We start from the raw sequence: 26,422 nt of genomic DNA, 5'->3' as shown, positions 1-26,422 counted from the left end.
TTGCCGACAAAAAGCTCTCCAGCGGGCTCTTGTTTCTTCAAGTAAGCCCTCTTGAGATGCAGCAGCTCAACGCCGAGCAACAGTCGTATGCTTTACTCGACACAAGCCAAACGTCCCCTCCGTCATGTGCTTTTACTCGACACAGTTGTTGACCTCGGGAACCATGTGATATCGTCAACATTTCCTCGTCACCAAGTTACTCGGAGTTTCGTAAAATATCTTTAGGAATTTGTTCCTTTCTGAGCAAACAAGGTCGTACTTCTCGGAAACGAACGATCATGCAGTAACCGGCTCATGCTCACGCGGTTACTCCAGACTTCAGTGCACCACCTCACGATAGGCTCTTCACAAAGCTTTTGACAAAGCTCGTGTTGTCTTCACGACACTGGTCTTCAGCTCAAGCATGATCCTTATAAGCATATTGTCATCGACAGAATGCTTGCGCCGACTAAATGGTAAACGCCCAACGGAGACAACATCTTCAAGCTTCGTCGGCCTCGTCTTCCTCTTTAACAGCACCAAGTTTTTCGTTCTGTGTAACGCGAACTCGCTGACTAAGGGCTTGATCCCCGTTGCCGTTACAAAAGACGTCATCTTTGCCCCCGAGTAAAAGAGATTCGTGTTGTCGCGGTTTCACCGAGTTAAAGATAGTCGACTAAAAGCTTATGCTCTAAGGGCTCATCTTCATCGACTCAAGCTCGAGCTCCATCAACGGCGAGTTCAGCTCTTTTCTTTTCGGGACTTCATCAACAAGCATGCGACCTGCTGGGATCAAGGCATGATATTCGAAAGTCCCAGCGTCTCATCAGGTTTGCCATGAGCGTTTTCTCGGCATCTCGTTCCCGAGAGTTTGAGCTTCTTCATCACGTTCTCCTCGACTACAAAGACGTCTCCTCGTCAAGACTCTCCTCGAGATCAAGCCGATACCAGACCTGTCTCTCGCCGCCGACTTAAAGATCACCAACTTCGAGATTTCCATCGTCTCGATTACCCGGTTCATGTGCCCTCGAGTAAAAGCTCTCACCGACTAAAAGATCACCAACCAGCTCCATCTCTCGCTGCCAACTAGAAGCTCATTTACTCGGCACCGCAAGCATCTCATCTCGTTACATGATTTCGGCGACAAAGACAAGCACAAGCACACGTTCAGCTCAGGCTCAAGCTCCATCAATAGTGCCAGTTTCTAACTAAAGATTTGTGACGAGACTTCTTATACAGAAGCTCGGGCTCGTATGGTTTGACGTAGAACAACAGTCATGTTCTTTACTCGGCAATGGCCAACGCCTTCAACCATCATAGCTTCGGCTCGTCAGCTCAAGTACAAACTCAACAAGATGCGGTCCCTCTCTCATCCGTTCGTCGCGTAAAGTGTCACACCAGTTCGTCCATGGCGTAGTAGAAACCGGTTGATAAGTCAAACACGACGACTCACTAGGACTTCATCTCTCCCTCGGCATAATGTCTTTATCAACATCTCAGAAACGGGGACCGCATCTTTTCGTCGACTGTCACGTGCTCGATAACTCATCTCAACAAATCGACAAAGAGTGTAACTTGGGCCTCACTCCAAAGAAGAAGCAAAAAGCTGAAGCCCAATGAGCCCAATACCATCAGCTCCTGGTGCAGTTTCTCGCCTCCGTTACTCGTTACTCGGCAACAAGAAATTATGTGTTGATCATATCACATCATAACTGCCGAGTAATGGAGCGTACCAAATAGTCATTTGAGCGGGAGAAAAAGACAAGAACATCACGTCTCAAAAGTCAAACCCGTCAAGCGTCGTCTCCAATTCAATAGCTCGTCAAAAATGACACTTGCATCCGTTGCTCGTCACTTTTACCCGTCGCGAGTAAACGACAAGGTACGTCCTTTGCTTGTCATTTTTACTCGTCAAAAAATATATTTGTTGCATTTCCGCTTTTGCCTGGGTATGTACGTCGAGGCACAAGTTTAACTTAGTCCTATTTTTGGCGTGAGTTTACAATAAATTTGCCTTTTACTAGGCATGACATAAACTCATCTATCACTAGGAATAAGTTTAGTAAACCAGTTTTTTACTAGACATGGGTTTACACTCAACTCACCTTTTAGTAGATATGAGTTTATGTTTAATTCGCTTTGTATCGGGCACAAGTTTACATTCAACTCGTCTTTCACTAGGCATGAGTTTGGTAAACTCAGCTTCACTAGGCATGAGTTACTCGCTGATCTACGGCTCCTAGGCATTATGTCGGAAAAATCTCTTTTCGGGCATAAGTTACTAACCGAGTTACTGTTTCTAGGGACGAGTTCGTAGTAAACTCCCCTAGCGAGAGTACAACTCGCGTCCTAGGCATAAGTTCACTAGCCAACTCGCCTAGTAAAAGTACTACTTGCCTCTGTCTAGGCACGAGTTTAGTAAACTTGTCTTTCTCCAAGCACAGTTTACACTCAACTCGCCTAGCAAGAGTACAACTACTCTCTCTCCTTTTTGGGCATGAGTTACTGGCCGAGTTACTGCTTCTAGGGATGAGTTCATAGTAAACTCCCCTAGCGAGAGTACAATTCGCGTCCTAGGCATGAGTTCACTAGCCAACTCGCCTAGTAAAAGTACCACTCGCCTCTATCTAGGCACGAGTTTAGTAAACTTGTCTTTCTCCAGACACGAGTTTACACTCAACTCGCCTAGTAAGAGTACATCTACTCTCCTTCGCTCAGGCACGAGTTACCGGCCGAGTTACTGCTTCTAGGGATGATTTCATGGTAAACACTCCTAGCAAGAGTACAACTCGCGCCCTAGGCATGAGTTTCACAGTCAACTCGCCTAGTAAATGTACTACTCGCTTGGGTCGTCAAATATAAAAGCACTGAGTCCATTTTCTTATAAACCCTCTTCGTAAAATTCATAGAGATCAATTTCATCTCTCTCAACGAACTGGGGGGGGCTTACTGTTGGACATGGGCTTTGCCCCCAACAAGGCCTATAAGATAATGAGCTCAGTCCATTTAGAAGGAAGTGACTAGGAAACCCTAGACCTCTTCCTTCTATAAATAAGGACTCACTCTTCCTTTGAGGAGGATCCTTTTGGCCACTTTTCCACCCTTTCTCTATTTCTAGAGAGAGAAACATCTCTCCACATGCTTTCATCTAAGCACTTGTGATCCCATCGTTGTAGAACTACGATTGGTTTGATCCCCATTTGGGGTACGTAGGCATCCCTTCACCGGGTCCAGCCATAATCATTTAACCCCTTTTTATCCTCTCTTACTCTCCATCCATCCAGTTCAAGCTCAGCATGAAGACCTCTCCTAACCCCACCATCGAAATCTATCTATCTTCTGCACAGCACCAATTTCGGTTCAAACAACGAAGCTGTGAAGAAGTTAGCTCTTTTTTTTTCATCCTGATTATAACAAGTTTACTGGCGCTTAAGCTGGTTTTAGAAGCATGGTGTCTGTTGAACAGACTCTGTTCTCGGACAAGACTAAGAGGATTGTTTATGAGCAAGAGAGGATGCAGAAACCACCACACCCCCATAAGCCTGCGCATGTGATTCCATCAAAACAGAGGAAATGACGTACGTATTGGAGGACTAATGCGTTATAATATCGAGATACAATGACAATAGCAAATGTCTTTTTTGTAAAATCTTAGTAAGGCCATAACGCTGTACAAACCGTAATCAGACTATCTTTGCCAGTGCCACCGAGGAAACTTCTCATCATCTCTTCTTCAACAATGACGGTTGTAAAGTTCGAAAAAAAAACAATGACGGTTGAGTCTCTAGCGTCTAGAGCCAAGATATTAATGCAAGAAATTGTTTTAGGACACTCACACACTTGTACTGAGTCATGTTTGATTTCTTCGACGGCCTCGAGTTCTTGCAAAGGGTTTTATCGTTTCTCACTGATTATGGTTTCCTTCTTGCACAAAATAATACCAAATAGAAATATTTACGTATTCAACGAAGGAAACTACCAGATGTGGGACGAGAATCTGAAGAAGTATATTGATGGTCTCAAGCTATTAACAGTTGGATTAAGGTATAGCCAATGTAGAAAGATGAAGTCTCCAATGATTAATCTGCAAATCCAGCGCCTAATTCTGCTGCTTCTCTCGGATCTCACTCAAGATAGCCGATGTATCTGGTCCTGTGAACCTATTGCGATGCTAAAAGACTACATGTTGCAGTGTTTTCTTCCATGTCATCCCCACCACCTCCGGTACGGTAATGATCATCCAACACCCATTGATTGCTACTACATCCACAAGCTTAAGCACCTCATTTTTTCATAAGTCGAGAATTCAAAAGCTTGCCGCATCCAGCCCTTTAAACTTAACCAATATGGAAAAGTTTATACAAACTTCCTCTCGTCTGGGCCGAGAGAGATCTTTCTCCGCATCGTCCTCAAAGAAGAGAATCATTCCACCAACATCCCTCTGTGTAAGAGGTGACACTCTCCTGGAAATCAAAACCGGGGAAAAAATACAAAAGTCATAGTCGTCTGCTATCTTGTGTGAAGGTCTATTTGGGGCCGGTAGATACAGCGACCCTCATTTCGAAATGAGGGTCGAGGTTATGGATGATGCTTCGACGTCACACGTTAAAGTGAGTAATCGTTTGTTATTTGAAAAATTTGAAGTGCAGTTTGAGTCTTTTTTAGATTTGGTCGTAAGTGGCAACTTCATATCTTGCAATTTTTTTTTATCAAACTTTATCAAATTTGTGTCTCTATCTTTGCATTCCCTTAAACTTTATGTCGGGGCTTTAATTTATTGGTTCGCAAATCGTGGTTTGTACGATGTTGCTTTTAGTATGGTAATCGCTTAGACGGTGGCAGACCCACTTGAAGGCTAATAGGATAAGTTGACACCAGTAAAATACTAAAAACTTGATTTGTAGGCTAGGTTCAGTAATCATCTGCGGCTCTGTTGGTTATATAGTGGCATGAATGAACCCACAAAAGTTGAGTTCGTTTCTCTATGGTACCTTGAACTTTTTCTTAGCATTTAAACAAGATTTTATTTACATAGTGACTCTACATAGATCTATTAATGAAAGTATTTGGTGCACAAAAAAATGTATACTCTAATTAACTAGATTTACTAGAACATGCTTAAATACGAGAAAATTAGCTATCTTTGTTTTTGGGATTTACATGTTAATGGATTTTTCTCAAAGTACTTTAATGGTTTCAAATATTACATATCAATAACATCTAAAGCTTTTTAAAAATATAATTTTTTTTTCTGGATTGGTTTTGCTAGTACATTACGAAAAGAAAAAGAAAACAATGTTATTGGTCAGATCCTTCTTAATACTCCATCGGTTCCTTATTGTAAATAGTTTAAAAAAAAAATTTTGTTTCAAAATGTAAATAGTTTTCAAATATCTAGATAATTTTTATATTTATTGGATATAGTATAACCAATTAAATAATATCGTTTTTTTATAATTGGTTGAACTAATTAATTAAATATTATTTTTCTTAAAGTACCAACTTTTTTAATATTAGTGTTTTTAGTCTAAACTACTTACTTTGTGAAAGGGAGAGAGTAGTATTTCTTAGATCAGCTACGTGAAGGTGTATGGTTAAACTGTGAAACGCGGATCATCATTGATCGCTTTTTCCCTGCCACAGAAAAAAAAAACATGAATATATCAGTCAATAAGCTCCAAAATTCGGATTAAAAAAATAAAAAATTCAAAAAACCTGAATTCAAGGAGGGAAAATCCCTCTCGAGTAGAAGACGAAGAATCTTCTGGTGATTCGACAAGGTATCTCGATGCGATCAAATTCAAATTAGGGTTTTAGGTTACAAACCTTCAAAGATTTCTCGATTAGTTCCAAGGATTTCGATTTTCGATGTGCATATTTCGAAAATTTGAAACTTAATTATTAGGTTTTGGTAGATTTTTATTTCATATTATTAGGTTCGTGAAATACCCAAAAAACGATTCTCTGATCTCCCCCCAAAGTTTTGATTTTTTTTTTTTGTTGTTTCTGATTGATTTCGTGTGATAGTTTGTGGGATACACACTTTATTCACACATTCATGATGAAACAACCCTTTCAAGCGTTTTAACGTTTGATTTTGAATTTTTATGTTTTGTTCAGTGAGAGGTTAAGTTAAAGGTTGAAACTTTCCTGCTCTGATCAGCCTTTAAAGAATGAAAGACCATTAGTATCAACATGGGTGTGCCCAAAGATGAATCTGACATCTGATAAACACGCTGATGCGACTCATCTGATTGGTGGTTATTAGAGAGTGACTCAAGGAGTTGGAGACTAGGGTTTGCATCTCTTAGGTGTTGATTTTTGGATTCTAGACTTCCATGACAGTCATAGCATGAAGGTTTGGAGGTTTTTAGATGGATAAAGGGGATTGTAATAAAGGGGATTGTAATAGGACACTCTGTGAGATTGTGGGTCTGCTAAAATCATGGCTCCCCTGGCGATCCGAGCCAGCTACTGTCTCCAGAGATTTTTGGATGCCTGATCAGAGCTGTCGTGTGTGTTATGAGTGTGATTGTCAGTTCACCCTTATCAACCGTAGGCACCATTGCCGTCTTTGTGGGAGAGTCTTCTGTGGGAAATGTACTGCGAACTCGATACCTTTGGCTACCAGCGACTTGAGAGCTCCCCGTGAGGAGTGGGAGAGGATCCGTGTTTGTAATTATTGTTTCAGCCAATGGGAGCTAGGTGATGGTGGAACGCATCTTTCGAATATTCCGGGGATTAGTAGTTCGTCTTCTGAGACAAGTCTTCTTAGCTCAAAGACTATTACAACTACCAATAGTAGTACTCTTGGCTCGATGCCAGGTTTAGTTGGTCCTTATCAAAGGGTTAAACGTGGTTCTGATGTCAGTTTGCACGGAGTGGCTTCTAAAGAGCAAGGCAAAGAGACTTCAAGGAGTAATAGTTTCATAGCCACAGATGTGGAAGATCCATCTCGCTTTGGTTTAAATAGGTACTCTCTTTCTTTGAGTTCTCTTTGATCTCGTAGGTACATGTGAAGCTTATTAGACTCTGCAAACAACCTCTAGGGTAAGCCATGTGGCAATCGTGTTTGGGTAACTTAATATCTTTTGCTTCCTTTATGCATCAGGAGTGATGATGAGTATGACGAGTATTGTGCATACCAGACTGATACTGAGACGAGTCATTCTCCTCAAGCTAATAAATACTATGGCCCAATGGAATATGAGGAGATGAACCCCTGTAAGCATCTGAGTTTCGAAACCGCTGACCAGAAAAGTGTAAGCGGCTCTCCGCTCATTCATCAGTGTCTTGAATCTGTAATTGGGGAAGGATCAGAGCAGTTCCAGAAAAAAGATGAGAATGATGGTCGTGAAGAAAGTGAAGCACCTTCTCCGCCAGATATATCGGATGATCAAGTGGCAGAGCTGGTGGATTTCGAGAACAATGGACTTTTGTGGGTTCCACCTGATCCAGAAAACGAAGAAGATGAGAGAGAAAGCTCTTTGTTTGACGAGGAAGATAACGAGGGAGATGCCTCAGGTGCGTGGGGATACTTACGACCTTCCACTAGCTTTGGAAGTGGAGAGTTCCGTAGCGAGGATCGAACAAGTAAAGAGCACAAGAAGACTATGAAGAATGTGGTTGATGGGCACTTTAGAGCTTTGCTTGCGCAGCTTTTGCAAGTCGACAACCTCCCTGTGAGCGATGAAGAGGGCAAAGAGGGCTGGTTAGAGATTATCACCTCCCTTTCTTGGGAGGCGGCTAACTTACTGAAGCCTGATATGAGCAAAAGTGGAGGAATGGATCCTGGTGGCTATGTCAAAGTGAAGTGCTTAGCTTCCGGGTTCCGACATGATAGGTAACAGAAGAAACAAATCTTAATCCCAAAATACTGGTGCTTGTGAAGTTTCATCTTTTAGTAATCCATATATTACATTACAGCATGGTGGTTAAGGGAGTTGTTTGCAAGAAAAATGTGGCTCATAGGAGAATGAAAGCAAAGATTGAGAAAGCTCGACTATTGATTCTAGGCGGTGCGCTTGAGTATCAAAGGGTCTCAAACCAGTTCTCGAGTTTTGATACTTTGCTGCAACAGGTGAAATTTGAGTGCAGCCTCCATATTTGTTGCAATGGGATTTGCTTATATATGCCTAAATTCTTTTATTTTTTGCATTAATTTTTGTTTTCAGGAAAAGGAGCATCTAAAGATGGCTGTTGCAAAGATTCACGCTGAACGTCCAAATATTCTACTAGTCGAAAAATCAGTTTCTCGATTTGCGCAAGAGTATCTTCTAGCAAAAGACATATCTCTTGTTCTAAACATTAAGAGGCCACTTTTAGACCGCATTGCTCGCTGCACTGGTGCTCAGATCATTCCTTCAGTAGACCACCTCTCCTCTCAAAAGCTGGGTTACTGTGAGAATTTTCGGGTGGATAGGTTTCTTGAAGAACATGGTCAAGTTGGAAAGAAAGCAGTGAAGACTTTGATGTATTTTGAGGGTTGTCCAAGGCCATTAGGCTTTACAGTAAGCACTCTTAGCCATTAGAATTATAAAATGCAGATCTTATTGCTTCATAGCATTACTTATTGCTTTTTGTGTCCTTTCTTCTTCAGATTTTGCTTAGGGGTGCTAATGAGGAAGAGTTGAAAAAAGTGAAGCATGTGGTCCGATATGGAGTTTTTGCAGCTTATCATTTGGCACTCGAGACATCGTTTCTTGCTGACGAAGGAGCCTCACCAGAACTCCCCTTGAACTCCCCCATTACGGTAGCTCTTCCAGATAAATCTACAAGTATTGAACGTTCCATTTCTACTGTGCCAGGTTTCACTGTCTCTTCCATACATGATAAATCTCCAACATTGGTATCTGGTTTCGAACCACAACGAGCAAACAGTGTCCCAGCATCAGAGTTGCTTTTAACCACTGCCAATCTATCAATCCAGAAGGATATAAATCCTTTGATACCCAATGGTTCAGGCTGGCAGGCTAGAGAAACAAATCCTGGTTTCATATTTTCCCGCTGTAATGTTTCATTGACTTTGCCTGACCGTGTGATTGAGGGAAGAAACTCAAATTTGTCTGAAAGATCTGCACTGGCAGACACACCAGCAGACATATTGTCTGAAGGCTCTGTGCGGAAGACTTCTCAAAGTAGTACGAGCGTTATAGTAGAGCACCAGGACAATGGTTCAGACCTTACAACCATCCAACAACAAAACAGTGAGAATTCAAAGGAACCACAATCTCAAAAAGAGGAATTTCCTCCGTCACCCTCTGATCACCAGAGCATTTTGGTTTCTCTATCGTCCCGATCAGTGTGGAAAGGAACTGTGTGTGAGAGGTCTCATCTCTTCCGGATAAAATACTATGGTAGTTTTGATAAACCATTGGGGCGGTTCTTAAGAGATCATTTGTTCGATCAGGTAAGTTTTGCTTTCTCTTATATATTGACGTGACTTCTCTATTACAGCTTACAGAATAATTTGGTAACCCAAATAAATGCTCAAAATCGCAGGGTTACAGGTGTCGTTCATGTGAGATGCCATCAGAAGCTCACGTTCACTGTTACACTCATCGACAAGGCAGCCTTACTATATCTGTGAAAAAGCTCCAAGATTATCTCTTAGCTGGTGAAAAGGAGGGGAAGATCTGGATGTGGCATAGATGTCTGAGATGCCCCCGACCTAATGGCTTTCCTCCAGCAACTCTACGAGTGGTGATGTCTGATGCAGCCTGGGGATTGTCGTTTGGGAAATTTCTGGAGCTCAGTTTCTCAAATCACGCAGCTGCCAGTAGAGTAGCATGTTGTGGCCATTCTCTCCATAGAGACTGTCTTCGCTTCTATGGGTACTTTTTTCTTACATGTCTTATTAAAAAATATGTGTTATTTTTTCCTTTGCTCTAACAAGTTGTGCTCATGCAGATTTGGGAACATGGTTGCTTGCTTCCGATACGCTACTATAGATGTTCATTCGGTCTACCTTCCACCATCAGTTCTTAGTTTCAACTATGATAATCAGGACTGGATACAGAGAGAGATAGATAAGGTTAAACATCTGTGATTTTCTTGGATGCAGTTGATTTTTTACTGATTCTCTTTCTTTTTTATCAAGCAGGTGGCAGAGAGAGCAGAGCTTCTGTTTTCTGAAGTATTAAATGCTATTAGTCAAATTGCAGTGAAAGGTTCTAACCGTCGAATTGGTGAACTCGAAGAACTGCTGCAAAGAGAGAAAGCAGAATTTGAGGTAAAAAGTTATGTTCTATGTTGACGAGTAGATTCAGCGGTGCAAGATAAATTGTTCTTACGTTTCTTCCAGGAGAATATGCAAAGTATGTTGCAGAGGGAGGTGAAGGAAGGCCAACCTCGTGTGGAAATTCTTGAGCTATACCGGCTTCGCAGACAGCTGATATTTCAGTCTTATATGTGGGATCATCGCTTGATTAATGCATCAAATTTACAGAAGCTTGAGAGTAGTGATGACACAAAGCGAGAAGAAAATGAGAAACCACCCTTGGCTAAGAGCCAGACGCTCCCTGAGATGAATGCTGGGACAAACTCTCTTCTTGCTGGCTCAGAGGTTGATCCGAATCCTGATGGTGGTTCTACTGGTGACACTGGCTCGTTAAATAAGGTTCAGAAGGAAGCTGACACAACTTTAGATTTGATTCAGGAAAAGGAAGATATGGGAGAAGTTTCTCCCAGCAATACCTTACCTGATACTTCTGATCCTGTGGAAAATAAACTCGATGTTCGCAGGACACAGTCTGATGGCCATTTAGTGATGAAGAATCTTTCAGCCACTCTTGATGCGGCATGGATAGGCGAACGTCAAACATCAGAGGAGATTCCAACAAATAATAAGATCTTGCTTCCTCCTTCCTCCATGTCAATCTCAGAGGGGTTAAAGCCAATAGATCTCTCAGAACAGCAAAAGGAATCCAAGGTAGCAGCCTATCCAGTTTCACCTGCTTTACCGAGTAAAAGTTATGAGAACTCAGAAGATTCTGTAAGCTGGTTAGGTATGCCATTCCTCAGTTTCTACCGTTCCATCAACAAGAATTTTCTGCTTAGCTCTCAGAAGCTCGATACATTTGGCGAGCACAGACCTCTCTATATTTCATCATTTAGAGAGGCAGAGCTTCAAGGTGGACCAAGGCTACTTCTACCTGTAGGCATGAATGATGTTGTTGTTCCGGTGTATGATGATGAGCCCACAAGTATGATCGCATATGCCTTGATGACGCCCGAATATCAACGCCAAATTTCTGTTGAAGGGGAATCTCTAGTTTCATTTCCTTCTGAACTGAATATCCCTCGCCCAGTTGATGACACCATTTTTGATCCTAGCAGAAGCAATAGTTCAGTGGATGAGAGTATACTTTCAATGTCCTCATCTCTGCGTCTTGACCCACTTTCATATACAAAAGCTTTCAATGCTCGAGTCTCATATGGAGAAGACGGCACTCTTGGGAAAGTGAAGTACACGGTTACTTGTTACTATGCTAAACGGTTTGAGGCGTTGCGAGGTATATGTGTCCCTTCGGAACTTGAGTTCATAAGGTCTCTTAGCCGGTGTAAAAAATGGGGAGCTCAAGGTGGAAAGAGCAATGTCTTCTTTGCTAAAACCCTGGACGATCGTTTCATCATCAAGCAAGTCACCAAGACAGAACTGGAATCGTTCATCAAATTTGCACCTGCTTACTTCAAATACTTATCTGAGTCTATCAGCACGAAAAGCCCAACTTGCCTGGCAAAAATATTGGGAATCTATCAGGTACTTTAACTGCTAAGTTGAGAGATTTTTGCTGGTCATGTTTGACTCACTTGTGATGAGAGCATGTATTTGTGTTAATAGGTCGCGACCAAGCAACTTAAGAGTGGGAAAGAAACAAAGATGGATGTTCTGATAATGGAGAATCTTCTCTTTGGAAGAACTGTGAAGCGGCTTTATGACCTCAAAGGATCTTCCCGGGCGCGATACAATCCTGACTCTAGTGGGAGCAACAAAGTCTTGCTGGATCAGAACTTGATTGAAGCTATGCCGACTTCTCCCATTTTTGTCGGTAACAAAGCAAAACGGTTGTTGGAAAGAGCTGTCTGGAACGATACCGCCTTTCTTGCAGTGAGTTTTACTCTCATGCAAATCATTTACTCTTTGTAAATTTTATAAACGTATGTATCTTGATTGTGTTGTGTTTTCAGTTGGGTGATGTGATGGATTACTCGTTGCTAGTAGGCGTGGATGAAGAAAAAAACGAGCTAGTTCTCGGGATCATCGATTTCTTAAGGCAGTACACATGGGACAAACATCTAGAGTCTTGGGTGAAGTTTACAGGAATCTTAGGAGGCCCCAAGAATGAAGCACCAACAGTAATCTCGCCAAAGCAATACAAGAGAAGATTCAGAAAGGCAATGACGACTTACTTCCTCATGGTTCCTGATCAGTGGTCTCCCCCTGATGTCATTGCTAATAACTCCAGGTCTGATCAACCAGAAGAAACCTCTCAAACCGGTACGCAAGCAGAGTGATATATTTATGAATCCTCAAGATGTCCAGTTTTTTTTTTGTGGTCTAGAAATTGGTTTTGTGCATATGGGAACACTATTCTTTGGTTATGATTCTTCTCTTCTCTTGGATATGGATTTTGTTTGCATCTTTTAGATTATGTGTCGTTCAGGTAGAGTTTTAGATGATTGTCTGAATGATTCATTAGAAAGATGTGAGATGATTTCAGTTAGTATCCTATCTGTACAAAAACTACAGTTTTTCTTGTGTATATGAGATTCTTTTCTAATAGTTGAGAAGACAATGAAACCAAAATCTGGACATATATTCATGTTTGTGTTCTTACAAAAGAGAAACAAGAAAGAAGCAAATGGCTGCTTCTTTCACAGCCTTATCTACACATTCTTATTCAAGAGGCCTTTTTGAAGATAGAACATATTTTGATTTTTAAGAGAGAGTTTAGAGCAAGTCAAAGCTGCTCCATTTGATCATTTTTAACTCTTGTTGTGAAGCAGCTTCCTGTCTTTGACCATCACCCTTCTGTGCAACTCTCAGTTCCTGATAACTTCTTTGCAAAAGATCAAGAACCTCCACCTCTCTGTTTTTTATAAACCAATCTCGGTAACTAAAAACATTGAAACAGGATCGATCTGATGATTATGAATTAGGAAGTTATCATTACCTTGAGAAAGAAGTTACTATTGGACTCTCTGGGGGACAACGAGGACCTTCATCATACCCTTCACATATAACCTCTCCGTTATCATCAGTGTAACAAATGATCCCTTGCACTGGATCTTCATATACCTGTTTACAAACACACGAAACCAATTAGATTCTCAAGAAAATCAAGTCCCGTTTCTAGACAACAAGAAGAAAGGATCTTACAGTGTTCTTGGTGGAGTATCTTATTGGTTGAGGAACTGTGACTTGCTTGACTTTAACTTGAACGTGACTCTGTTGAAGCATCAAAGTCTTTGATCTTACTGTCTTTGAAACAAAACATTGTGTTTGAAGAGGAAGATAAAGTTTAGTTGAATATGCCATAACCTCTCTCTCTGTGTTTTTTTTTCAGATGAAATTTGATCTGCTCTTCTTTTTGGGACAAAATGTTTGGTTTATAGGTCCCAAGAACTTAACTAAAGATAATGTCTTAGTTTAATGATTGGTTGAATCTTAGTTTAATATTTTATAATGTAAATAGTCACAAGATGGAAATATTATAATGGCCGATAAGAGTGGTCATCTTATTAACATGTTCATAATGTCTATGTCGTGGGGTCATGACTCTCATATTATGAGTAAATTACTAAATTGTAAAGTTATTCTTTCTTTTAATAATGGTTCGTTTTTCTTCTTACTTATCATCTAATGAAACGTTGGCCAGTCGATTTTTCCTGTAATCGTTGAATTATGTGCAATACATAAGTGTCTACTCAGTGGGGTATGACTATGAATATATTGGTGTTGTTTTAAAAAATATATTTAATATGTCGCTTATGTAGGTTGATATGTGCAGTACATAAAATGCTTTCACAAATTTCATCGTGAGATGACAACTTAGTATATTTTTGTAATAGTATTTGGATTTTTTACTCGCTTACTGAGACTAATAAAATACAACATAAAATTAGTTTAAGTTGTTGACAAAAATAACTAGTTTAATTAAATATTTCTTAGTTATAAGCTTTGAACGAAAATACAGTACAATGCAGATTAAATGCAGTACATTATATATATAAATTAGTGGTTTATTATCTGCCGCCCAATGACGAATTATTTCTTAGTTAATTAAACTTTGGCACGTGTCCATCCTAATGAAATGTAAGTTTTTGGTTATTTCAAAATGTCAATAATTGGTGTATAGTTAATGATGTGATTAGAGGAGTGATTACTTGTAGGCTACACATGGAGACATCGTCGTATAGTTGCTCGGAAAAAGTCGTCTCTTTCCAACGTCAGTAAGGTATGTCCTATAGTAATGTTATCTCGCTTGTTTAATTAATTAGTAATACAAAATTATACATGAAAACGAATATTCCTCTTTCAAATTAAATAAACTTATATGAATCTTTATTTTGTTTTCTTATAGAAAACTACAAATGTTTCATTAGTTTCCGAGTCATCAACAACTGGCCACTCATAACCAAAAAAGCATACATTAAAACTCTAAATGATGGAATGAATCATATCTGTCAAGGTAGGTCACAAATCGTTGGAGAAAACTTCCAGAATTGCTTATAACTAAAAAAGAAAATTAATGCTACTTGATTATTCTGTACTTAGTATATAAACTTTATATTAAAATTTATAACTAATACTTGTGGTCTCTATTTCAGGAGGTTGGGAGGTGATATACGTTACTAAAGTTATTCTCATATATCAGTTTTCTAGACCATCGTCCAGTTAAATCATCGTGTAGTGGTGGCCTAACTTATCGATATCGTACGATCTCTAAATTTAATAAAAGCAACTATATGATTATAAAATTTGATACAATACTTATTTATATTATCTTCTTAATTTAATTATATTATGATGGTGAAGTACTAGAACGTAGAAACCAACTACCACCCATGTTTTTAACCCCGATCCGCACACTGAACCTGATGACTTACCGGATCGATGGATCACTGGATCGACCGCAAGTTAATAAATGAATTAATTTTATTATATAATAATATACTAGCTATGAAAATAAATATATAAAAACTAAAATTTAATATTTTATAAATGTTTTTTAAAACATAAAATTATATTTTAAGAAAACATTTAGAAAATATTAAATTTTTTGTAACAATGTAAGAATTATGACATCTAAAAAAACCAAGATATAAAATTCTTAAATATTTAAATGTCTAATGTGAATAATAAATTAAATTTCAAATTCAAAATAAACCAAAAGTAAAAAAATCATTGTAATAAATTGTCAATAACGGAAATAAACTAACACCAAATCACATCAACTAATTTTGATTCTCTCTACCATCGTTCACTTCATTTTCTTCAGGTGGTATAGTGAAATCTTTATCTAAATATAAAAATAACAAATATAAAACTAAAAAGAAAAAACTTAACTTTTTTTTTCAGTACCTAACTTTTTAATTGAAAATTTAGAATATAAAACATAATCTAAAAACTAAAAAAAAAGGTAAAAGTTATTTATTGGTTCAACCGGTTGTTCAATCGGTATCGGGTTCCGGGTTTTAGTGGGTTTTTGCGGGTTTTATTAGGTCTTTGCGGGTTTTTGAGGGTTTCTAAATATTAGATTTTTCACAAAATCTAAACCGAATTTTTTCTAGGTCACCGGATTTACCGGTTCAACAGGAGATCCGGGTCGGGTTTCAAAACACTGACTACCACCACTACGAGTGAAAACTCTATGAATGAGCGGGCCCATGGAGCAACAATTTTGTATTTAAAGTTATGAATATAAATCTTTTCATATGGATAGTTATTATGTTTGTTATTAATATCTATTCACTCAGTTTCATTTTATTTGTCGTTTTAGGTTCATGCACACATATTAAGAAAACATATAATTTTGTATATTTTCAAAACAAAAACACAATTACCTATATATCTAGTCATATTTCAACCAATAGATAAATAAAGTGGATAATCTTATTAATGAATTTTTATATCTTGTATAATTACATGATTTTAGCCATTAATTCTTGTACATTTTGATCATATAGATTAAAAATTAGACATTTTTAGAGTCCATATTGCATTCATTGTCCTTATTAGGTGTTGGAGTGTGTCATGGAGTGATTTGAGATGTTTGGGAGCATTGTGATCTAAAAAGGGGTGAAAGATGAGCATGGATGGAGGCCTTAGAGAAATCTTCTAATTCTAAGATTTTGTGAAAACACAGCAAATTGAGTTAGCTTTCTAGTGGAAGTGGGTTCAAGTCATTTGGAGATGTAATGAAGGAGTTATGATCAATTTACTAAAGGCATATCCATCCTGGTCGAGCATCGCAGAGTGACCTTCCAGAGCGACACCATAAGGTAGCTCCCAACCCAGAGCGACCTCCAGAGCGACCCACCTACGTCACTCGCCTTTTCATCACTTTGGAGGCAAAAAAAAATAGGCCTGGAGTGACCTCTCAGAGCGACTTCCCGGAGCGACACCACGAAGTCTCTGCGCGTCATTTACTTAGTCGAAACTTATGATTTTCTAGGGACCTTTTGGTCATTTGTCTTGACGCTTTACACTTTCTAAACCTAAGTTAAGTACTTTTTGTAAGAAAATGAGGAGATTATCTTTTATCTTTGAGAAAACCACCAAAAACCTCTTGAAAAAGTTCATCTCTTTGATTCATTTGATCATATGTTATCCGGTTGATTTCTAATCTATTATCTGTATTTCTCTACATTCTACATGATTAATCTGAAATCCTCATGAAGAGTAGTGAGTAATCCACTGTTGAATTCATGGGTTAGGGAGATTAAGGGTGATTAGGCTAGATTTAGTATGTTATAGTGTAGATCCTTCTTATTCCTTGCTAGTAGAATATTCATAATGCATCTTCTGAGTTGGCCTCTCAAAAGTTGATCTTTAGGCATTTCCCACCCACAATGTGTTTGATGAAATGTCGGAGAAAACTCTCCTAAGCTTTTAACCTACTTTACCAAAGACATTTGTTGTTAAAGGTGTTAAGATAGCCAATAGACTTGTTAGTAATGATTGTTTTCATATTATTCAGCCAAAGACATTTGATGTTTGAAATATGTTAGTAAATGAACATTTATCTAGACATAGAGTTTGTTTAAGATTGTGTCTAAACTTAAGGTTGATATTTTGATTGATCATTTGCCATCTTTAGTTCGAAACTTGATCACCCAAGGTCTAATTCCTATACCAATGAGTTCTCTTTTATCATAACCAAAGAAAGTCACTTCTTTTATTTTTTTATTGTTCTGTTATTGCTTTCTATTATTAGTATTAGTTTAAAACCACCCAAATTATCGGTTGCACTTAGATTAAGTACGTACTTGCATTCTCGGTGCTTTGAATCCCTTAGAATTGGTTCGATAATCTTTTATACTACATCATTTGTCTTAGGAGACTTGAAAACTCCTAACATCAATTTTGCATTAAAATTCTAAAACGACACGTATTTTGAAACAAATTTTTTTCTCTACAACAATAATTAAATCGAAATGGAAAGAATATTATATTATGATTACCAAAATTAACAATTTTTTTTCGAAACACAACCGAGATTAGCAATTATAAATTTTTTTTGCTAGAAATGTTAATATCATAAATGAAGTGGAAAAAGTTTTTTTTTTTAAACGTCGGAAATTTTATTACTCAAGCTTGAGGTTACAATGTTGAATCCTATACAAATGATTTCTTGGAAAAAAAAGAAAGAAATAAAAAACAAGAAAATCATTAAAATCACAAGGCATGGGTAATTAAAATCCGGTGGGCCAAAGAAACCTAGTGCCAACTAGAGCTGGGTTGCGAGTCAAACCCGCCCCGCTTGACCCGCCAACCCGCGGATTGAGTGATTTTTTTGATCCAAAAAATTTGATCCGCAAGAAGAAAATATGAAACCTGCACCCGTCCCGCTTAAACCCGCGGGTAATCCGCTAGACCCACGGATAATATTAATAATTATTCATTTAAATATTTTTATTAAAAATAATAATAAAATTTAATATTTTAAATATCTTTTATTAAAAATAATAATGAAATATAATATTTTAAATATTTTTTATTAAAAATAATAATAATCATCTATTTATAAATTAAATTAAATATTTTTTAAAAAAAATTGTTTAAAAAAATTAATTTTTTAAATTTTTTTTTATTTTTGCGGGTTGGCGGATACGCGCGGTTGAATTTTGGCTGACCCGCACCCGCTCCGCATAAAAACACTCGCGAATCAAAATTTTTAAATCACTCGATCCGTACCCTCCCCGCAGTGAGTCAAACGGGGCGGGACCCACGGATAATGACTCAAATTCCCACCATGTGCCATAAGAAGCAAATTATTATTTCAAATTAACGTATATCATTTATGCTACTGAATTTATATTCCTATCATGTGAAAGAACTTTTTAGACAAGACAGCCTTGGGAACAACCAAAATGGAACTCTTCTTCTTAATCTTTACTTCCTCGTTCTCACTGAGCTTATATTCATGGCACTATAACGTTGCATGCAGGGACCTTCCTATGCATTGACATTCACCAATAAGTATATGCCATACAATACTAGTCAAGAAACGTTCACAAATTATAAAAGATGTGACAGTTATTACTAAGTGCATATCTTAAAAACCAATCGAGTTCCTTCAATCATGTACGTACATGCCAACTCTCACGTCTAATTTGTCAACTCTCTAGTTGTATTTTGCAAATATCGACTAATCACAACTTATGCATCTGAAAAGTTGTTTCTCTTCTAAAGATTAAACAATCTATGTTAAGATGTGTAAGCCCATTTCAAGGCCCAAGTGTTCATCTAACCTAAATTGTTTGTTACTTAAGAGTATGAAGCTGATGATCAAATGAGAATTTTGGGTTTGTATTGATAAATTTTGTGTTTTTGTCTCCAAAGGACGGAGTATGACTGAGGAGTCGATACCTTTACTCCACGAAGGCCGTCTGTTTCAGATTGAGTATGATATTGAAGCTATCAAGGTAACGTCTCCAATACTCTATCTCTAAGCTACTATATTAATATTATACCTTCCATAAACATACATACTTATGATCCAACTTTCTGCAGTCTCGGCCTTTTAGAGTCTCCCTTCTCATTCATGGGCATAATGAAAATGGATCGAGCCTGTAAGTTCTTACTCGGCTAGCTTATATCATTTTCTACCAGCTTGTAAGATGTAAGTTAAAATTTTGGTATACAACAATGTTAAACAAGTCAATCTTCTACAGGTACTAACTACTACATAGATCCATCAGGACCATTCTGGCAAGGCAATGAAAAGGCCATTAGGTCGGGATCCGAAGGAGACTATAGTTACTTGCAAGAGAAATTCAACACGGTAACCTCCTGTACCAAGTATTTTACAGAATCTCTTCGTTAGTTTTTTCTTCTTTAAACTTCAACTTCACAATCACAAACTTCAAGAAGCTGAGACAATCTCTGTAAGACTGTAACTATCTTAAAGAAAGTAATTAAACAAAAGATAAGCTCACTGAATCCCTTTTAACCAGGTTTAGCCTCATTTGATATGCAGTCTGCTTTCCGGTTTAGGTGGCTCTAAGCAATGCCAACAATGCGAGTTGTATCAAGTGGTTAGAAGTTTCTAAACCAGACAGAAGTCTTGTATCGATGAGACTCTAAGATTAAAAGAGTGACTAAAAAGGAAAATACAAGTTGGCGACAAACCCATGCGAAGATGCAGAGTATGGGAGAAGTATAGGAAATACAAAAGATGTGATCTGAAGGAGTAAGGCAGTCTGCTTGCTCACCAAGATTAACCTAAAGTACCTCTTGTTGTTTGGATATAAAAGAGGGTTTATGTTTTAGGTTAAAGGAGAGATCGGTGAACATTAGTAAGAGTGTTTGCTGAGAGAACTAAGAAACTAAGTCCTAAGTGTAATCCCTCGAGATCACAATGTAACCTCACGTTATGGTGGATTCCGAGAATGATTCTCAATGAAAGTTCAAGATCACAATACATTATTAGTTATTACTTCAAACCATTACATAAAAGTCATAACAGAGCTAGAACACCGATCATACATAACTGTCATAAGGGATGCAAGTTTGGTTCAACCAACCATCTTGGTTGATGAAGATATCAACGGAGTACTTTTGCGCCTCTGCTTCCGTCATACTGGGTTCATACCCGGTCCAGTTTACACGGCTTCCCAGACCCGAACCCGGTCCAGAGTTCTTGAACTCTCCATACCTCAGCGTCGTAGGGGGTGCTTCCTTATTCCAGGCGATCCAACCTCTAGGCTCAACTATGTCCCCGAGATACGTCTTCATAACCAGAACAGTCGCAAACGGCTTCCACGGCCTTCCAAGATATGTAGTGAAATGTTCCCCTAGGTATGGACCGATGGTGCTGTTAACAATCACAAACCCGGACTTGGCAAACTGATCCGAGGCAGCCTGCGCCGTAATAGTATTGATTTGATTCGGAAGTGGCTTTCTTGAGAGGATGTTACATCTCTGGAAGATGGCAGCTGAATAGCCGAAGATGAAGTCCACGGTTCCGACGATATCGCATTCTCGATAGAGTTGGTCGCCGGCGTGTGCGTACAACGTGTCCTGGAAGCCTTCGAAGGTGCACCGGTACATGACGGAGAAGGTAGACATGGAATGAAAAGCCACCGCTTGGTTCTTTTCCGGTCCGGCGGTGTTGACGAACTTCATATCCATTGCCACAAAACCTCTTCCACGAACCGCTGTAAAAGTAACAACCAAACCACAAGAAAGGACTTGACTAAGAAGGAATCTAACGAACCAACACTAACGGATCAGAGTTTAAAATGACAAAACCTAACCGAACGACAATTACTTGAGTAAGAAGGAATCTAGTAAACCAACATTAAAAGTAAATCAGGACTTAAAAGATTACAAAAACAAAACCTAACCGAACGACAATTACTTGAGTAGGAAGGAATCTAACGAACCAACACTAACGTATCAGAATTTAAAATGACTAAAATCAAAACCTAACAAAACGAACAATTACTTGAGTAAAAAGGAACCTAGTGAACCAACACTAAAGTAAATTAGGACTTACAAAATTACTAAAAACAAAACCTAACCGAACGACAACAATTACTTGAGTAAGAAGGAATCTAACGAACCAACACTAACGTATCAGAATTTAAAATGACTAAAATCAAAACCTAACAGAATGAACAATTACTTGAGTAAAAAGGAATCTAGTGAACCAACACTAAAGTAAATTAGGACTTAAAAAATTACTAAAAACAAAACCTAACCGAACGACAATTACTTGAGTATATAATGAACCAACACCTAACGTAAACACATATTTAAGGCTTTTGGAACCAAACCGAAAACAGGAGTTAACGGATCAAATGAACTAACACATAAATTAGCTGTAGACTTACAGAAAGTTGCTGTCTGAAACGTTGTGAACAGAGGATTGTCCAGCCTATTCAAGCTAGCGGAGACAATGGTCTTCGTATTCCCATCTCCAAACATAACCACATTGCTCTTCTTTGGCGGCAAGATCACGTTTTCAGGGTAGAAACCTCCCTTGACGTGGATCACGAATTTCGAGCTCCCACTTTCGGGAACTTTCACCACGGCCTCACTGATGGTTAGAAAATCTCCTGTTCCATCACTAGCCACCGTGACATTGGGAATCCACTGACACGTTAGAAGAGACTTCTGGTCTTCAGGACCAAACCAGTACGGGAAACTCCTTTCATCTAGTTTGGGTAAGCCTTTGGATAAGCCTTTGGATAAGAGACGTAAGCATTTGCTCACTAGTTGCCTCCCTTTCCTCAACGAGTCTTTCAGTGTCTTAATCACGTCTTCGTTCCTCCGATAGGTTGAGAAATCTAACTCCTCAAAAGCATCCAAACAAGTGTCGTGATCGACTAAAGCATACGACAATTTCCCCCGTAGCTCGTCTTTTTGAGTATCTGTCAAAAGCTCCCCAAAGCCGTGAAGACTTTGGACCGTCTCCTTCAAACTATCCAAAGAATCGATGATCATCTCATCGCATAGCTTCAACCCCACGTTAACAGATTCATCGGATGATGCCAAGGTTGTTGGTAAACCTATGAGCTTTGAATGTACTTCGACTGTTTGAAGAAGAGAAGCTCTGAAGGGGGAAGCCTCCAACGATCCTTCTCCAATAGTCAAGAGCAGGAAGATGAAGGCTGCTAGAACCATTCTTAGTGTCGAACAAGGTTAAGATCAGATTAGGAAGGCAAGTAAGCTAGACATGCTGCCAAGAAAGAAGAGTAGCCAACTCTGGTGCAGCTAAGTACCAGAAGCCTTCTTGTCTCCACTAATTAACTCGCCATTTTTTTTGAACGTCTCTGTTTTGTGGGTTTCTGCTTTGTCTTAACCCTTAAGTGTCTTCTATTATTATCAAAGTTTTAATAAAAGCAATATGAATACTGCAATGCTTAAAATCATTAAGATGGTAGTGTTGTTAGATATTACAAAGTGAGCTTACTTACTATAAATAACATTCCCTTTAATATTTATATACATGTTACTTTTTTAATCTAATCGACCAATTAACACTTGCTCTTGTATACTCTATTATTTTAGTAATAATATGACCCGTGATTACTGATGGGAACCTTACAAACCTTACACGAGTTTGTAAATTAATCATTCCATCGTCTTAGTGTGCATTTTCTTCTTCTTTGTAACCACAAGATAAAGCCTTGTTTTGCTTAGAAATATCTATGTTTTCTATTTTTAAATTATTGAAATTAAAACTCTAATGCTAACGGATAAATAAATGAATTTTGTGAACATATGTCATGCTCGTAAAAAATTATGGCCTTGATAGAAAATATAATATGAAAATTACAATATTGTTTAACATTTAACAATGCTCCATTATTATTATTTTTTCTCTCAAAAAGTGTCGTGTAGAATTTCAAAATCAGTTGATTTCTCTTCGTTAAATATTCGACATCAACATATTACAATAACCAGTGCCGTGCCTACTCGAGAAGAAAAGAAACCTTCGCTTGGGGCATCATTGTTCCATATAAAACTGAAGGAGAGACTTGTTTACAAATTTTTTATTTTGTTGTTTATTAATTTAATAAATGCTTTTGTTTTGTTTAAGTTTGTAAAATCTAATCAATACGTATTTATTCATTCATACTTATCTATTTTTATTAATTCATTCATATTTATTTGATACTTCTTTTAAAAATGTATATCTATTTTTATTAATTCATTCATACTTATCTATTTTTATTGATAGTTTTACAAATATGTAAAAATGTACATAAATTTTTTAAAACAGTATACATTTATATGTAGATTTTGTATATAAATCATGATACAACCCTACAAATGATTTGGTAGTTATTTTTATTAAAATTGCATTTTAATTACTATCACCATGAAAATCTCTCTCTCTCTCTCTCTCTCTCTCTATATATATATATATACTTGCTTAGGCAACATAAAGCGTGGGATTATTTAATATCAAAAACCTTCTTTGATTTAGTATTCATTTCAATTTCTTAAAACTTAATATAGTCTATGGTTGATTGATTGTACGTGGTATATATGTTTCCGAGAACGTAAATTGATTTATTTCAATTATTTTATTTCTTAAGAATGAAAACCAATATATACATCTAATGGGAGATGCTTTTTTTGTAACCATTCACAATTTTGCAATGGTGTTGACATGTAACCTTTTGATCTGTAAAGGTAGAATTGTTTTCCTTTTTAATATGTGCTTTGTATCCATGATTCACATTGTTCGTTTGAGATGCATGGTTATTTGAAGTGTTTTCGTTGATCATTGTAGTTGTTGTAGCATTATTGTTGTTGTGGTGGATAATGCAATAAAACGCACAGATTCCTTTTACCAAAACAAATGTTATAAAATTTCATCAAAATAATTAGTATTTATTTTGCTTTTTTTGTAACTTTATTTTGCATTTTCTTGATGTAAAGTACTTACTATTCATGTTTTTTGCTCTCTATGGGCATTTCAGTGTATCAAAATTATATTTTCCCATTCTCATTCGTTTCATAATCTAAAAATCCAAACTCCATATTTGAACAACTATTATTAAAATATAAAAGTTTTTTTTGGACAAAAATATAAAAGTTTCTTAACGAGTCAAACTAGAGCCTTACTAAAAGTGGAAAACAAATTGATTTTATGTCACATCGAGTCACTTGTTGGAAGTGTGGTCAGGTTCATGTTTCACATATTCCATTCCAATAGTCCAGTGTCGCCAGGATAACATGATGTCTAAAGTAAAGACAAATTTTGAGCCACCTAAGTCCTAAGATATACATTTTTAAAAGAAGTATCAAATAATGTAGGTTTTGTTTTAGAACTTGAGACCTATAACTCAAAGTAGAACACAACCAACACACAATACTTTGAGAATTAGGCCCCAGTTATGTCGAAAGCAAGCTTCCTCTAGTTTGAGTTAGAGCCAATTTTATCTGAAGTCTTATACGCATGTAGTCTTCCATGACATTTTTATAAGCACTACTAACTTAATTAAAAGATCTTACTCTAAGAATATTCAAAAATAAATTGAATAGCTTCTAGATGATATGCAAATCATATGTATCAAACTGTTGGCGTGTCAGGACATGCTGATAGGATGGTATTTTTTTTTAACTTCTGTATTCGTAATTTACAAAAAATAAATATTAAGTTCTCTAAAAACAAAGCTAAATCATCGTTAGATTATCGGCAACATTTGCTTGCATGTTTTTCCTTTCTAGAATTGACTTGGTTCGATTTATTCGGGATTTTTTGTGCATGATCTGCATGGTGACAAATGAAATACGTGATGCAAAAGTCAAATCACATATATCGGATTTTTTTTTATACCAACTTATTTGTAAAGACACGTTCAAAAAATTTCTAAATTACTTTTTTGAACTAAGGTTTTCAATTTAAAACATAAACTATTACGTAATAAGACCAAAGTCTAATAGCCACGAAGAGTTTGTGTGTGAAACAAGCTTCATGATGTATTGAATCCTAAACCAATGAAACAAAGGTAGAGACTAGAGAAGCCATTAATAGTAGTAAAGACAATAGCTAATGATAGGAGCCACGGCCGCGACAGCCACATTTTCCTTTTTCTCGTATTGTCTGCTATTCCATGTTCTAGTACTTGATAGGAGGTTTTGATTCTCTCTCACCTCTTGTCAAGCTGAGCGAACTTGGAGGCTCAATCTCAACTTCACCCCCATCACCTAGAACTGTAAAACGAGAAGGACTCTCAAATGCACAATGGTTAGATATCGTGGTCTCTAGACAACAATGATAGATTCTAGGACCTCATTGTTGATAATGTTGGATGGAGTAGAATTCATAATTGGTGTATCAAAGGGAATAGATTGTGAATCTATTAATGTGGTTAAAGTGGTAACTGAGTTAAGCGGATCAATGGGTTGCTACAAGATGGGACCAAAACCGTTTGACTACATATTCTACAGTTAATTAAAATATCTAATCAAAAATCAATACTTACATTTCAAATGATCTATAAATGTCCAATTAATTTTTTTACTTATTTTCAAAGATATTTTACCCAAATATAATTTTTTTAGCAAATATTACAATTTTGTTATGGTAAGCAAATTAAATGAAAAGGCAGAATATATTTTGGTGATGACCAAAAGTCCTATAAATTGATCTTAAACTTGCAAACCAATTGTGTTTTCTTCAATAGATGACAAAATGAGTTTCGCAAAGATGTTTGTAACTTACTTTTTTGTGGTTGTATTGGTTATTTTTGTTTCCATCCAACCCCATAAGGTGTCCGGTATGGTTTCATCTACTAAATTACTGCAATTAATTATCTTTTATCATTAAAACCAAAAGCAAAATATTCACAAATAGTCTATGTTGTGCTTTTCGTGTGAAACTGATGAAAACGATGGAGTTTTATGAATATAATTTTTATTTTATACATAGTAATTATAATAATGTAATGTTTGTGTATATTTTTGCAGATAGCACAAAGAAATATATTCCCGTTGGTGTTACATGCTTAAGTACTGAGTACATTTTCATCGAGAGAATGTGAGGGTTATTGCATATCAAAGGGGTACAATAATGAGAATGTCGTCCTTTGGGTCTTGTAAAACCTGTAGCACCTGAGCATTGTTATTGTTATTATTTAAATCGTTGATCTGCTAAATTTCTTATTCTTATCTTTGCTATGAGAAGTATGTGATTTTAGTATAACAAAATCCCATCAAATAAAAATTCCTTTAGTTAAGTATGCTCACCCCCCC

At 37.3% G+C, this 26,422-nt stretch overlaps 3 protein-coding genes across 3 annotated transcripts; 1 reads left to right on the top strand and 2 right to left on the bottom strand.

The window, feature by feature from the left end:
- Positions 1-5,644: 5,644 nt before the first annotated feature.
- Positions 5,645-12,582, top strand: LOC106317226 (1-phosphatidylinositol-3-phosphate 5-kinase FAB1B). The gene is made up of 12 exons (XM_013755080.1): positions 5,645-5,759; positions 6,100-6,952; positions 7,091-7,822; positions 7,906-8,059; positions 8,154-8,489; positions 8,579-9,388; positions 9,481-9,812; positions 9,889-10,012; positions 10,082-10,210; positions 10,283-11,740; positions 11,822-12,088; positions 12,169-12,582. Exons 2-12 carry the CDS (start codon positions 6,354-6,356, stop codon positions 12,493-12,495), a joined length of 5,268 nt encoding a protein of 1,755 aa, XP_013610534.1. The 5' UTR covers positions 5,645-5,759; positions 6,100-6,353; the 3' UTR covers positions 12,496-12,582.
- A 191-nt stretch (positions 12,583-12,773) lies between these two features.
- LOC106317236 lies at positions 12,774-13,581 on the bottom strand. Its single transcript, XM_013755090.1, has 3 exons — positions 13,361-13,581; positions 13,155-13,279; positions 12,774-13,070 (listed from the first exon to the last, which is right to left on the bottom strand). Exons 1-3 carry the CDS (start codon positions 13,517-13,519, stop codon positions 12,932-12,934), a joined length of 423 nt encoding a protein of 140 aa, XP_013610544.1. The 5' UTR covers positions 13,520-13,581; the 3' UTR covers positions 12,774-12,931.
- A 6,607-nt stretch (positions 13,582-20,188) lies between these two features.
- LOC106339614 (pectinesterase-like) lies at positions 20,189-22,336 on the bottom strand. Its single transcript, XM_013778463.1, has 2 exons — positions 21,544-22,336; positions 20,189-20,865 (listed from the first exon to the last, which is right to left on the bottom strand). The coding sequence occupies exons 1-2, from the start codon at positions 22,334-22,336 to the stop codon at positions 20,189-20,191; spliced, it is 1,470 nt and encodes a 489-aa protein (XP_013633917.1).
- Between the last annotated feature and the right edge of the window lie 4,086 nt (positions 22,337-26,422).

Source organism: Brassica oleracea, chromosome C1, assembly GCF_000695525.1.
Source record: "Brassica oleracea var. oleracea cultivar TO1000 chromosome C1, BOL, whole genome shotgun sequence".
Classification (NCBI taxonomy): domain Eukaryota; kingdom Viridiplantae; phylum Streptophyta; class Magnoliopsida; order Brassicales; family Brassicaceae; genus Brassica; species Brassica oleracea.
The sequence above is the reverse complement of the archived record's forward strand: the minus strand, read 5'-3'. Positions and strand labels throughout refer to the sequence as shown.